This window comes from Onychostruthus taczanowskii, unplaced genomic scaffold, assembly GCF_017590055.1.
Source record: "Onychostruthus taczanowskii isolate IOZ18803 unplaced genomic scaffold, ASM1759005v1 scaffold82, whole genome shotgun sequence".
Taxonomy (NCBI): Eukaryota; Metazoa; Chordata; class Aves; order Passeriformes; family Passeridae; genus Onychostruthus; species Onychostruthus taczanowskii.
Window position 1 is genome coordinate 5263300 of NW_024506112.1, and position 14630 is coordinate 5277929.

Genomic DNA, 14630 nt, shown 5'->3' on the forward strand with positions numbered 1-14630 from the left:
GTCCTGCCCAGCAGCCGGTGGGTCCTAACAGGGTGCACTGCAAATGGGACTCAGAGTGGCTATCTCAGCTAATCTTGCTGGGGAGAATTAGATGAGTCAGACTTTGCGACATTTAGTGCCCCAGGGAGTCATTATCTTATAACAAACCTGCTATCTCTCGCACCATATTGCAAGACTGTGTCATGCAGATACCAAACAGAGGGCTGTTTATCACTTGGGCAGCTGTCCAAAGTGCAGCTATATAAAGAGAAGACACTTGAAGATTTTTCCATTCATGAGGCAGCTTTTATAGATTTGCATTCTTAGGGCTTTTCAGAGAAAACAATAACAATTTAAGATTTTTTTTTCATTATTGCTGCCAGAAGCTGAAAGAAGGAAAAACAGCTCTCTATTTAATGTAAGATACAGGGGAAATGAGGGGGATTGAAATGATGAGAATGTTTCAGGACATGAGGAAGCCTTAAAAGGCATCTACTGTTAATTTTTTTTTCATGCAGAACTTTTTTACAGATAATGCCTGTTTGAGAGAGATGGTTTAAATATGCAGATGTCTCTTCTCAAAGGCATTCAAATTGTTAGTTAATTAGTCAGCAAGTAAGGATTGGCTCTTGTACTTTTTACACATATAAAAGTAGGAATGAAGGGGTTTTTTTCTTTTACGCTTTCTGTTACACAAAACAATAGATGTCAGCCTGCAAAACCATGAGGCTGTTCCCTATTTTTTGTACTTTCCTTCTACATTGTGTTATTTCATCTTTCCATATGCAGAAATCCTTCTTTGTCTGCCCTTAACTCTTGCATAGTTAATGTCAGGAAGCCTTTTCTGCTCCAGAAGAGCCTTTTTGGGCATGCAAATGGAAAGCTTACTCTGCTTTTTTGCCTTCCACACTGTCACCAGGAGCTCACCTTTAGTGCCAAAGGGGAGGTGGCAGGTAGCTGGTGCTGGAGCTGTGCCTGGTTTGCTGAGGATTGTGCTGTCATGAGGGGAGGCCATGGACATGTCTGTCCTGCTGCTGGAACCTCAGCATGGCTGGCCCTGGTCTTGGCCACCTGGTGTTATCCGTTCAGGGGAGACGCCGTGTTTCTACTCAGCACATGGAAGGTAGTGAAGGCATGTGTGGTTCAGTCCTTTCCCATTTCCTTTGAGGCTGTTGCAGCAGCCCACAAACTGCACAGCCTCTCCCATTCCATCCTGGAGAGTGCAAGCAAAGGCTTTTGTCTGGAGCAGGGCTGGAGCGTGAGTTCAGCTGGCTGGGGCCCAAGAGCTCAGGGGGTCCTTCATGGCCTCAGCCACTTGAATGGCCAGGGATGCTGCTCTGCTGCGCTGCCCAGCCACTGGGGATTGAGCCTAGAGCCACAGAGCATCCCTGTGCCCATGCTGGAAGCTGAGACTGTCCTGCTCTCATCCTTCTGCCACCCTGGCCCCTTGCCTGCTTTGCCTTTATGTTAGGGAGCCTTCCAGCAAGCTGGATCAAGCCTGTGTGAATATCCTGTGTGTTCAACATTTCCCAAGCCAGATCTGGTACCCTTTGGAAGCCGAGGCATCATTGGAAATAACTAACCAGCAGTCAGCAAAGAAAAACCACAAGTGAAAGGCCATAAAGCTTAAGGGTCACTGCCAAGTCAGGGGTGTTGTGAGAAGGGATGCACTGTGAACAGGCATCCCAGTTACTCACAGCATGGAGATGTTGCAGTTTTAAGCCTGAGGGCCCAGAGCAGGATGTAACAGCCCTGCTCTCACACGCATTTCTCAAACTTCCTGTTATTTGTACTTCCACCTACATCTCCCTTCCTGGGTGTTGTGATGTGTGAGTTATAGCACATGCACCTTTAGACTGAGTGGGAGGGTTTCAGAGCTAATGTCTGCTAAGTTCTGAAAACAGAAAATTCAGAGACCTGGGGTGTATTTCTCATTGAGGGGGCGACAGCAGGGTTTCGTTTACAACACCCCTGTTCCCTCACAGATGTATCTTATTTTTTGACTTGAGTGGTAATTGCAATTCAAGGAATTTCTAATTTTGTGACAATTATTTTGGTGCAAATTACAGAGGAAAGCCAAATCTAATGGACCTGGGATCCCTATTGATCAAACCAGTGCAACGGCTGATGAAATATCCCTTGTTACTCCGTGAGCTCTTGAACTCAACTCCTGCTTCTCACCCTGACCACAAGCCACTACAAGATGCCCTTTTTGCTATGAAAAACATTAATGTGAACATCAATGAACTTAAAAGGAGGAAAGATTTAGGTAAGAAAAGAGCACATAAAGTTCTTTCTTTGTAGGTTTGACTGGCCACTACAAGACATATTTCAGCTCAGATATTTCACTATATAAATTTTAGCTGGTGCCACCCAAGTTGTGTAATACATTGAGCTTCAAGAGGGTAACAATGCCTTAATGTCCCTTGTCCTCAGTGGACTATGTTACCTGACTGGTAACTCCAGTATGAAAACAGGGAAAGAATTAACGTTATAGTGTCTGTAATGCAGTTGCAAACACTGATAATAATTAAGATGCAATAATAGCAATATTTTTTTTAGATTTGCCAGGTCGAAGCCCTAAGTTCACTCTTCCCAAGGTTACTGTTGATAATGGGGTTTTCATCCTCTTGAGCATTTTCACATGAGATTACCCCAAATGACATCAAAGTGTCTGCTCTCAAATGGTTTCATATTTGTGTGCCTGTCCTGGTGAAAAGTCCTGTGAATATAGACTATTGATGTAATGAAATTCTCTGTCTGCAGTGCTGAAGTATAGGAAGAACGATGATGATGAAACCCTTAAAGAAAAGTTTTCCCGACTGAATATTCACTCCATTAGCAAGAAATCCAAGAGGGTCACCAGCCATCTGAAAATACTGACGAGGGGAGAACCTCAGGTACTTATTCATCCAACTGCAGATTTGCATTGACAGCTTCAGTTCTGCTTTTGCACAGGGTGTTTTTCAAAATGTGTTGGAAATGGAGTTTGTGGTGCTGCTTTTTTTCCTGCCTAATTTGTAACGTCATTTTCTGACTGTCACAGAAGACAGGAAAGATCTTTGTGATTGAAATAGAAAATAATGTGATGTGTTCTCCACCTTTTCCTTTTTTTACACAAGAGTTTCTCAAACTTCTGATCTTCAGCAGAGAGGAAGTGAGAGGTAGTTTTGTGAAACTGAGCCTGAGGTCAGCATTTTGCAGATACCCTGGCAATAATTATTGTCAGGGCTGAGAACGTGTTCAGTCCATCTTGCTCATGTTGTAGCATTAAGGTTTGGAATCCACCAAGGAAGATGAGCAATACCTCTAATTAGGAAAGGCCACAGGGTTTGCCTCTACATGTGCAAAGACCTGGAACCATCAAAACTACAAAGAACTCTGTGTTGAGTCTGATGGGTGTTGGGCGGCCAAAAGTAAAATCCTCCTTCATGATTTCAAAGTTGTAATTCAAAACCTAGCAAGATAAACATTTTCAGGAAAGCTTAAAACGAAATCTCAAAGAAAATCAATTATAAATGACCTTGAAAGTGATATCCAGTGCAGCTCACTGCATGAGATGGCTGACTATACAAGGACACTTGCCTTTCTAGATGTGACTTTACAAGATACATGCCATTTTTTCCTGGTTTGCTTTTTATCAGTGTTTCTCCTTTTTCTCTGATCCAAATCACCCACATATATTTTCTTCTGTTCATTTATTTATACAGTGGAAATTTTTGTATTCAGAATGTGACAGACACCAGCAAGGCTATAAAATCAGAGAAAAAAGGGAATTAAATTTGATTAAGAGGATATGTGATTTTTCTTTTCCTTTTTTTTTTTTTTTTTTTCCCTCCTTTAGAAACTTCTGGTTTATGTTTTTTTGGTTTTGTTTCTAATTAAGCTTAAAACATTTGAGGATCATTTTAGTATCAGAATGCATCTGTTAGAGATTCAGCCGTCTCTCCTGCTTAATTAGACGGAGAAAGTTCCCAACTCACGTGTCTGGAAACACGCTGACACCCCCACGGCAAAGCCACTAAGACGTGACTTGACATTTCTGAAGCCCCTGCAGGAAAAGACGGGCAGAAATGACCGCGTTTGCAGGCTGTCCCCAGCCAGCACCATGAAGTTTCCCGAGGCCATCGGCGGCTGCCGGCGTTTCCAGAGGAAAGGCTGGCACGGCTCTGGGATAACAGCTCCACCTACAGCCGCCGTGCGGGACAGCGCCCGGGGCCGCGGCTGCGGCCGCCGCTCCGCAATGCCCATCCCTCCTTTAACTAATTCCCAAATGCCCATCCCTCCTTTAACTCCAAAATACCCATCCCACGTTTAACTCTGCAATATCCATCCCACCTTTTCCTCCGAAGTACCCATCCCTCCTTTTCCTCTGAAACACCCATCCCACCTTTTCCTCTGCAATATCCATCCCACCTTTTCCTCCAAAATAAATACCTATTCCACCTTTTCCCCTGTCCTTTCCTCAGGTGAGGCAACAGCACACAGGAAAATGAAGCGTTTTGTCGGCTTTGTAGTAAAATTCCCTGCTCCCACAAGGATTAAAAATGAAACTCTCTGCCATGTTGCCAAGTGGTTTTGACTTTTCTTGAATTACAGCTGGAGCTTGGGAGAATTAGGGGTTGATCTGTTTTCGAAGGGAGGAGTTCAGGGATTTTTCTAGCAGCGCTCTGGATGTTTCTTTCATTAGCCAGGCTCTTCTGGGCTGCCAAAATAACAGTGCAAATGTCTATTTTAGGTGAAAGATCGAACTTTTAATAAGGAAGAAAAGTTGTTTCAAAGTCTAGAGAAGACTGTGAAATTGTGTGTGAAGAACATTTCGCTCTGTTCACAACATCTCCAGGTGTGTACAGGCCTTTTTGCAATCTGTGGTCACAAACCCTGTCCATAACCAGTTTGACACACATTTCTGCTACTGGCTGGGCAACACCAAATTATTTATAACCAGGGCTGTCAATGTCAGAATATTAAATAAATAAGCTGTGCCTCCACTGCATTACTGAGCCCATGGCAAAGAAGTTTGGAAGGCCACACTTTTGCATTTTTCCCCTGACAGAGGCAGGTTCTGTGGAGACCCACAGGTGCAGAGAAGAAGGTTCTGTCTGTGGCACAGTCAGGACTTTCAATCTCTGTGTGAAGCTGTCACCCCCATCTGCTGCAGTGGGGGACCAACTGAGATTGAACCAATCTTCTCATTAGAGACTGAAGAACTGAGCAACAGCCACATGAATTAAAACATCCTAAAATATGTATCCTGGATGGAAGGACTCCTTCCCTTTTTTTGTGTTTAGGTTGTGTTGAGGGCTAGCATTAGATGTACAGAGTGCTCGAGTTCTCTAAAATGTCTTTGCTTCAACCCTCCTCTCCAGAGATGAAGGTTGGCTTGTGATTTATCAACCTGCCCCTCCCATGGACTACTTGCCAGCTTTGTAGATGGCATGAGGCCTGTCCAAGTGTAAGAGTGCCCTAGCCAGGCAGGGAGGTTGTTTGGGAGATAGGCAAGATCAATAACCAGCCGGCCGGGGCTTATGGCAAACACACCATGTTTGGTTCTGGCAACAGGGAAAGCCAGGGAGCTCAGCCAAGCAGGGCTGCTGCCTGGAGTGGTGCTGACAGCTCCTTATCCAAATGGATCCACACTTCATTAAGATTTAAATTCTGAGTAACTGAAATACACCACTGTAGTCTTAGTCCCCCAAAAGAGATTTTTGAGGATGGTAAGCTGGCTTCTTGCTGAGGAGTAGCTGAATTCCAGTGGGATTTTCATTAGTTTAGGGCATAATTCTTTCAGTTGAACATTAACAGCTTGATTCTTAAGTAGTTCACATTGAAAATAGACAAAGGACAGGAAAATATTATCACAGTAACAACCTCACAATGACTGGAAACTGCACAGCAACTGCATAGGTGTTAGAGATGGAAAATATTTCTGATTCCAGAAGTATTTATTGAGTAGCTGCATGAGTGAATGCAGCATATTAAAATGGATTGTAATAGTTTCATCTTCCAATGTTTTCATTTAGGATTCTATACATCTGGCTGCCCAGAATATAATTGAGCTTCAGGAAATCCTGCAAGATAAAGATGACAAAGTCGATGACTGTTCAGAAAAACAGACCAACACTGCAAATCTATGTGAAGACTTTGTAAGTTAATGCAATGTCCAGTGTTACGCAGCTATCTGTATGTCTGAGAAAACAGGTGTATGTGAGGAAGACTAGGACAGAAAAGAGGAAAAAAACCCAGCTTAGGAATCTGTTGGGAAAGATAAATGGGGGGTTTGGTTGAATTTCTGTAGGAACTAAGATAAAATACAATATAAATGAATTGTGTTTTCCTTAGAAGAACAAAAGAAAACCTGTGAAGCTAAATTCCTGGGTTCATACTAAAATCTTTGTGTCAAATTTATATCACCTAAACAGTTCTGTAATTGTTTCACCTGAACTTCAGAAAAGAGCAGGAGATTGTTGCCTTGCTACTTTTGTTACCAGCACTTGCAGTTTGAGTGATTTTTGTGATTGGTATTATGCTTATGTACTGTTAGCTCCTGGAATCACAGATCTGTAAAAATCTCAGATTTATTAACTGGAAAAAGGCCTCTCAGATCATCAGATATTAACATAGAGCTGTCAAATCCTTGATATGGGGAAACCATGAAAAATCCAAATATAGCCCACAATAATTAATAAAATGATTTAAAAAATAGTAATAGTTTTTCAACTCACCTGCTTTCAGAATTAAAATGAACTCTAGAAAGAGCCTGGCTCTAATAAGATACTTAAATGTCTTTTCAAAATGGGACAGGCTGCTTATTCAAACAGCTGCTCAAGCTGGAAAAATTCAGAGGTGGAGGTGCATTTGTCAATAATGTATACTTTCCTCTCTCATTAGATTTTTGGAAAATTTTCAGGGCAGAAATTCCCAGTAGCCTCTTTTTAAGAAATCAGGTCCAGCAGTTTGGAAGAATTGTTTTCTTAATGCATCAAAAATCAGTTCACTAAACACAGCCCAGTTTTTCAGCTGGAAATAAAATAGGAGCTATTTAGCCAGTGTACATCATCTTGGCCTTGGAGAGCAACTCTGGGGCTAAAATGGGTTTGTCCTCGACTCTGCTATGTTTATGAGAATGCAGAGGCAGATGCTTTTTTATTCTCATATCCAACCCAACAACGTAATTCACACAGAATGTCCAAGAGCTTTAATATGATGATGAATTTCACTCACTACAAGCTTGTGCTTTACTTGAACAAATGACTTACAAAAATAAATTTTATTTCATGCAATATTAATCCCATGAGACAATTAGAGACTAATGGAAAAGTGTAAGGAAGACTGGTTTTTTTACCAGGTGTCTAATTTTGTTGATTACTAGAGATAAAACCAACAAGCATAACCTAATTTAATCAAATCAAGTGATTGTTTGTGTTTGCTTAAACAGGAATTGAGTTACAGCTGTTTCCAGGAGAGAGAGAAAAAAAAAAAAAGGAAAAAAAAAAAAAAGAAAAGCAGCTTTGAGAGAATTCAAGGCTGCCACTTAATAAGACCTCATTTGCTTTAGACTATATATTGATGTGGGCCTTCCAGCTAAGGAAATCCCAGTTTCATTTGACCAGTACTTGCAGTGGCAGCTCCCTAGGGGCAGTACCTGAGGTTGCCTGCTCCAAGGGACCACTGCCATTAGCAGACACTGTAAGCTGAAAAGCTAACATCTAAAAAATTAACATCTCCCGTTACGAAGGGGATTCTAAGTCATGCTGGACCCTGCTTGAAACTGCCTCTGGAAGCAAAGCTTTGCGAAGAATGATTAACAGATTGCTTGATGGGCAGGATCAGGCTCAGCCCCTTATGGCATCGGATGGACTGTATCAATGAGGTAATGAGTAGGTCTGGTTTATACTTTCCAGATGGCTCAGCTGGACATGCTTGTCTTGACTCCTCTGTCAGCACTGCAAGCCCTGTTTCCAGGCCCTCAGAAGCTCATCCAGAAGCGCTATGACAAGTTGTTGGACTACAACAGCTACCTTCAGAGGTCAGCTGGAGAAGAGCTGGACCTGGCAAAGAAAGACTATGAGGCTCTAAATGCACAGCTAGTGGAAGAACTTCAGGTATTCAACAGAGCAGCCAAAAAGATCGTGTTGAACTGTCTACATTGCTTCATCACCCTGCTCAGGAATATCATGTTTGCAGCACTTCAATCAAACTCAGCTGTCGTGGTGCCTGTTCCAGTAAGTACATTAGAAACTGGTGTAGCTGTGCCTTAAATTCTCTTTTCTTATTTCTGTATGCTTTGGTAAAAGTTATGTAGGACACATATCTACAAAGCTACACTGATTTACTGATTTTGTATTTTGTTTGTTCTGCTGAGCACAGTCAGATTTGGGGTTTTTTTTCCCTTTGCAAGCTCAGTACAGATTAAGTTCTTAGAATCAAAATGGTTTGGCTGGAAGGGATCTTAAAGACCTTCTAGTTCCAATTCCCCTGCCATTAACAGGGACACCTTCCACTCGACCAGGTTGCTTAAAGCCCCATCCAACCTGACCTTTAAAGCTTCCAGGAATAAGGAACCCACAGCTTTCTTGCAGAAGCCATTTCAGTGCCTCACCTGGGCCACAGTAAACCAATATAAAGCCGCCCTCTTTCAGTTTAAAGCCACTCCCCCTTGTCCTGTCACTACATGCCCTTGTAAAATGTCCCTCTCCAGCTTTCCTGTAGGCCCCCTTTATGTTCTGAAGGCCACAGTAAGGTCACTCTGGAGTGAGTTTTGAGGAACTTCTGTTCTGAACTTTTGTCAGATCTGGGCTTTTCATTGGGAATGGTCCTAATGGAACTGTTCCTGCTGTTGCAGTGATAGTAATGGCAAGAGTATTACAGGGAGGCAGAAAGAAGGCAGCTGCCAGCATATCTTAGCATGTACCCTGACTAGCCCAGAAAACAGGAAATTATAAGAAAGGGCATGAACACCTCCTTTGCTGCTAGACCTGCAGAGTCGCAGATGACTGCAAAAAGAGAAACAAGTTAGGAGATCCGATGAAAAAATTTTTATGAAAATCAAGGTGCTTTAAAACCCAAATATGATGTAGAAACTCCTGCAGATATCTCTCAGCAGTAATGAATACTCGCCTGGAGGACTTGAACCCCCTGAGAAACACAGCTGCAACAATGCCTTCCACACATACAAATCCACTCACCTGAACAGAAGCAAGGCTGCTTGGGAAACAAACTCTAGTAAGGCAATTCTGGAGTATTCCTTTCCATCAAGGTTGGAACAGAGCACATTATAGTAAGGGCAGGTGAAAAATTAAGCAAAGAAGGTCAGGATCAACATATAGAGCTATGGTGTTTAATGGGAAAATTAAGGATTTTTCTGCATGAAGAAATTTCATCCCTGTAATTTGATGTTTTCATGTGTTGAAAGCTGTTGTACTGGGCATTGTTTTTAGTGAGGGTCTGGCTACAAAATTACCTTCTTTTTCTTTTTTCCTGTTTACATCAGCAAATGCATTTGGTATTTGACATACACGAAAAGCACTTATTCAGTGCAACAGACAGAGACTCAGTTACCCAACAATTTTTAACCTGCTGGCAGCTCTCAGTTGCACAAACACACAGCTGTGGAGTAAACTACTCCAAGCCTTGCAGCACATTGACCACTCTGATAGCTGCTGAGATGCCCATTTGCATCTGAAAGCAAGTGGCTCAGTAGCATAAATGCGAGGCTCTTCATTTTCATCACCATTTAGAATATTTTTAATGATTTAACTTCAATTGCTATGTCTGTTAAATGTAATAGCGTCCATTAGAAACTTTCTTTAAGCAAAGACCTTTCTTCTCTTTACATCTCATACGTAGAGAGTGCACTGCTTATGGGCTCTGCAGAAAATAGACATAACTTGTTAGATTTCCTGACTCCTAGCACTCAGCAAATTAAATTAAATCTGGTCTCTCCAATCTCCCTACCATTTTGTACATGAGATCTAACCCACATTTGTGTTTGCAGCTGTCCTCCTCAAGCATCTGTGAAGTGCAGAATCAATTGATAGAGGAGGTTCAAAAGCTGAATTTTGTAAAAGAAAACAGCAGTGCAATCTTTATTGAGAGAAAATTGAGCCTGGAAAAAAAGAAACCTGTTCCTTCTCCGGTGAGTACCATACATCCAAATTGTGTATGAAGCATCCTCTTTCGATCACTTTTGAAGCAAATCCATTTTTATGCCACCTAAAGGTTTGGGCTTTGTCTCTCCACCACGACTCTGAATCGCATTGTTGGAGTAAAGTTTTCATTGACCAGTAACTTCTAAAGATTTTTCACTTTTTTCATGCTAGTATCTTGAAAATCCACTTGAAATTACCTCAGATTGTCCTTAGGCCTTTAAGCACATGGTAAGGCTAAGATATATGTAAACTTTGGTAACTTCTTTTGTTAAATACTCTTATAGTGCATCTTAATTTTCTTATTCAGAAGATTTTTTTTTTCCTTGTGCTCAGCTGTGGTTATATGCACTGGTGTTTACACATATATGTACAAACATACACACCCACAGCAGAAGATTCAGAAAATCCACCAGGAATTCTGTGTTGCGAATCTTATCAGATGTTTCTGGAGGTTTTAGGAGTTTAGTTTACAGTAAAATAAGGACTTGGGTGCAGGTTTACAGGAGAAGCTGGGGCAGTTGTAGAATTCCTTTCAGCATCAGTGAAGGCACAGGTGCTCTTGCTTCTGTGGTATGTTAAGGTCCCATTGACGTGCAGCACTCCCCTCCCTGCCCTCTAACCAAACCCTGAAATGAATATGCTTCCAGCAGGTAATGCCATCTTGCCCTCATTAGAGAGGTAATTTCACACAGAAATGAGCCAGTTTGGGTACCATTGATTTTTTTGCCTAATGCCTTATCATGCAAGTTGTTATGTGGCCTTAGCACACCTCAGCCCATTTTTGGATTATGCTTTTTTGGTGATATTACATCGGATTACAAAGGTCATGGCTACGGAAAACCAATTAGGCAGGAGAGAGTTCACATACAGAACACCACCTCTTTGAGAGCAGAGGACAGACTAAGAGGTCTTTAGTGAAATTCCTACATTTCTTCAAAATCTGCCCTTTATTGCTCACCTGTTAATATAGCAGTGGGACAGGTTCTTCGGGCATATGCAGAGGAGATTTGGTCCCGGTGTAAGTAACTCCTTGGTCTGTGTGTTAAAACGCTGGGTCAGTTGCCACGTGCAGCATTTTTATATGGAAATGGCCCCAGCATTACTGAGGATGAGTATGATTTGTTTGTTTCCAGCTGGAGTCCCCACGGCAAACAGAGGAGCACAGGTCCAAGCTGCTGTCCACGTACAGCACCGAGTCGCTGTACCAGGCTAAGCGCAAGTGCAACGCCGCGCAGGAATTCGACATTGACTTGCATGAAGGAGAACTGGTGGCTGTTGTGGAGCAAAAGGACCCCTTTGGAAGCACAAGCAGATGGCTTGTTGACACAGGAAGTAAGTTCTCTGCACAAATATCCCAATAACAGTTTCCCTTTGGGATATTGATTTCTTTTCATTCTGGCCCCATCTGTTTGCCTCTGTCACGCTGACAGCTGCATAAAACGGTTGGTTTTGAAATTATTTTAGCGGCGTTTTGCTGTTTATTTATTTTCTGTCTCTTTATTCTGGTTTCTAGTCCTCACAGGGTATGTGTATTCCTCCTTCCTGAAGCCATACAATCCAGCCAAAACGCAGAAGGATGTAGCAGAAAATGGCTTTGGTGATGATGATTTTGATGACATCAGCCTCTTTGTCTCTTCACGGCCCCCTGCTGACAGCAGCACAAGCAGCCCAGGGTACAAGAAGAGTGACAGCAGCTCACCTTTTCACTTCTGTGAAAATTCTTCTATCAATGGCACAGAGACTGGTGCTCTTCAGGGTATGGATGATCAGCAGGTAAGTATGATACACACTGCGCCTGTCTTCTTGTTGTTCCTATTTAAAATCCAAAATTATACTGTTAGTAATTTAAATGTTTTCCTTTCAAACCAGAAAAGAGTGGCACCAATCTGTCAGTGTGATATAGGAATTCATTATTCTCTGCTCTTAAATAGCTGTGAGGTAGAAAAAGAGAATCAGTTAAACTGTGAATTGCAGTCCCCTGTCACAGAAAACACTCTTGCATTATCCCACCCCATGTATACCTCAAGGTTCTCATATGGAGCAGGACCTTGCAAAATAGCTCAGTTTGGGGGATTTTTAACTTACTGTTGACAAGAAAGCTGTGACAAGAATGCTGATCAGCAAGGCACAGAAGTGACCCATGTGCCACATTTGAGCACAGGAGCTTTAAGCACAGGTGATTCTCCATGAGGAAACCTTGCTGAAAAATCCTTCATGCAACCCATGGGCACTTGGTGCAAGCTGAAAATCTTACCAGTGCTGCAAAGTGATGAGGTCTTGGAGATTGGTTTGTCATGCAGAACTCCCCAGATGCTTCAATTTTACTTTTTATTTTGGCCCTGTCTATAAATTGCAGGCCATGTAGTTGAACGCTGGTACATTTTATTACATTTCTGTATACAGAACTGCTACTGACACACAGATACACAGTAACATGTGGCTACACTTCTCAATTCTGATTTTTTTTTTGTGGCTTTTCTTTTTCAGATCTTCTATGCTGTTTATGCATTTCAAGCTAGAAGTGATCAAGAACTCAGCCTTCAGGAGTACCAGAGGGTGAGGATACTTCGCTTTTCCGACCTGAGCGGCAATAAGGAATGGTGGCTAGCTGAAGCAAAAGGTCAGAAGGGATATGTACCATCTAATTATCTAGGGAAGATGACATATGCTTAGGAGAGGAAGGGCCTGTTGAGCCAGACTCCCTGAAGCAGACAGAATAATCATCTGTTAGGTTTGCTGCAAGCAAAGCAAGCTCACAAGTGATTGACAGAAGCCATGGTATCCAGCACACAAATGATACTGAGAAGCTCCATTCTCCAAAAGCCATCACCTTGTCAAGACCTGAGGGAGGAAACATTTAACAGGAAGACTGATTCTGATTAACATGCTGAAGAGCTTGCTTTTCTATTACCCCATAATTTTCTCTTTTGTCAAAGCGTCATACATCAAGACTCAACCTACAAGTACAAATCACAGATGAAATTACATTTTTCTTCCATGATATTTAGCAAATAATATTCAAGATGAAGAGAATTAGCCTTGAAAAAGGACAAATTCAGTCATCAGGGATACTGTAGGCTGAGTTGTTTCTGAACTGTTATCTCAGTGAACACAGACACTTCTTAAAACTTGAGCTTTTTTGATTGTCTGTTTTTATCCTCAGCTGCTTTTGTGAAGAACCTTTTTTCTCAGCGGAGATTATTGGATTGGGAAAAGAAAAAGGGCTTTAATTTAAAGGAAACATTTCAACATTTAAGACATACCAGGTGTGGTGGTACCAGTGACTAGTCCCAGGGAAGAAGGTATGTTTAGTTAAATATAGAAATGCAGGAAGGAAAAGAGGGGGCACTAGAAACAGGCACTGTGACATAAAGCAGTCATAATTTTCAAATTAATTACACAACTGCTTCATATGGTAGAAACAGTTTGTAGCAATATGGAAGTGCCCCAGGTTTGAAATCCACATACATCTCCACACTAACTGCTTTAGTGCAAGATCTGTGTAGTGAAATGAAACCTGTGTTATTAGTCTTGGGAAATTTACTAGTTAAAAAGAAAAAAAAAGAAAGAAAAAAAGAAGTCAAGTGATGCCTTTCAATTAACATTTAGTGCCTCTTTGATTGCTTAAGTCAAACGCAGGGATCATAATATCTAGTTAATAAGTTTCTTTAGGTTGACTGACTGCAGTGATTCCTAGGTCAGGCTGGTGCCCTGCACTTAAGACAGACTGAATGGTGACAGCAAACAGAAAACACCTCCTTGTGACTCTCACTGGTATCTGAGTGCTCGACACGAGGTATTTCACCACAGCAATGCCGAGGTCCTCTAGTGATTAGCAAAGACCTGTGCAAAGCACTGCAAAAGGAAACAAAAGAAGTGATTATGCCTGCTGCAAATAGTGTAACTGAAAGTAAACTCCTGCCAGGTATTTTCTGGTTTGCATAATTGCTTGTACTGATGACAAAAATGACAACACTGTTACAATCAAGGGTGGGAGGGGGCAGGTTGTGTTGATGGTTGAGGGCAAACAGAAATTGCTCTAAAGCTTTTGTCTGAGCTACTACTTCCCATAGTTTAAAGAGTGAGGCTTGAAGATAAAATTATTCAAAATGCTTAGTGAGATGTAATAGAAAATAACCTGTCAGCAAAAAAAGGATGGGCAGTTAGGGCACAAAAAAAAGTTAGGGCAGTTGCTACGCACAATAGTTTCTGCTATGCTAATGAACCTGGTTTCATTTTCTTTAATGTCGTCAATTTTCAGATTATTTTCATAGAAGGGTAGAAAAAGTTGTCAGTCTTGCTCAGAGATTGAATGCAGCAGGGGATCACAGAGATTAAACCTGAAATTTGTGTTGGATTAAATCATATGATAGAGAAACTTCTAGAGTTCTCATAGATAGATATCCAGAATCTGGTGTGGGAATCTCTGTGTACTACTGCTATCCAGTGAGCATTATTTTGCTTTATTGTACATCATCTCAGGCACTTAAATCTTGATGT

The 14630-nt window shown here is 41.7% G+C and overlaps 1 protein-coding gene across 1 annotated transcript in view; it reads left to right on the top strand.

Annotated features, from left to right (window-relative positions):
• The window catches only part of ARHGEF38 (Rho guanine nucleotide exchange factor 38), a 35815-nt gene extending 23012 nt beyond the window's left edge, over window positions 1-12803 (top strand). The window contains exons 6-14 of the mRNA XM_041424507.1: window positions 2049-2248; window positions 2746-2879; window positions 4718-4822; window positions 6003-6125; window positions 7884-8204; window positions 9977-10117; window positions 11264-11462; window positions 11644-11903; window positions 12618-12803. Of these exons, the coding sequence (XP_041280441.1) occupies window positions 2049-2248; window positions 2746-2879; window positions 4718-4822; window positions 6003-6125; window positions 7884-8204; window positions 9977-10117; window positions 11264-11462; window positions 11644-11903; window positions 12618-12803 (1669 nt within the window). The remainder of the gene's footprint in view (window positions 1-2048; window positions 2249-2745; window positions 2880-4717; window positions 4823-6002; window positions 6126-7883; window positions 8205-9976; window positions 10118-11263; window positions 11463-11643; window positions 11904-12617) is intronic.
• Window positions 12804-14630: the final 1827 nt, after the last annotated feature.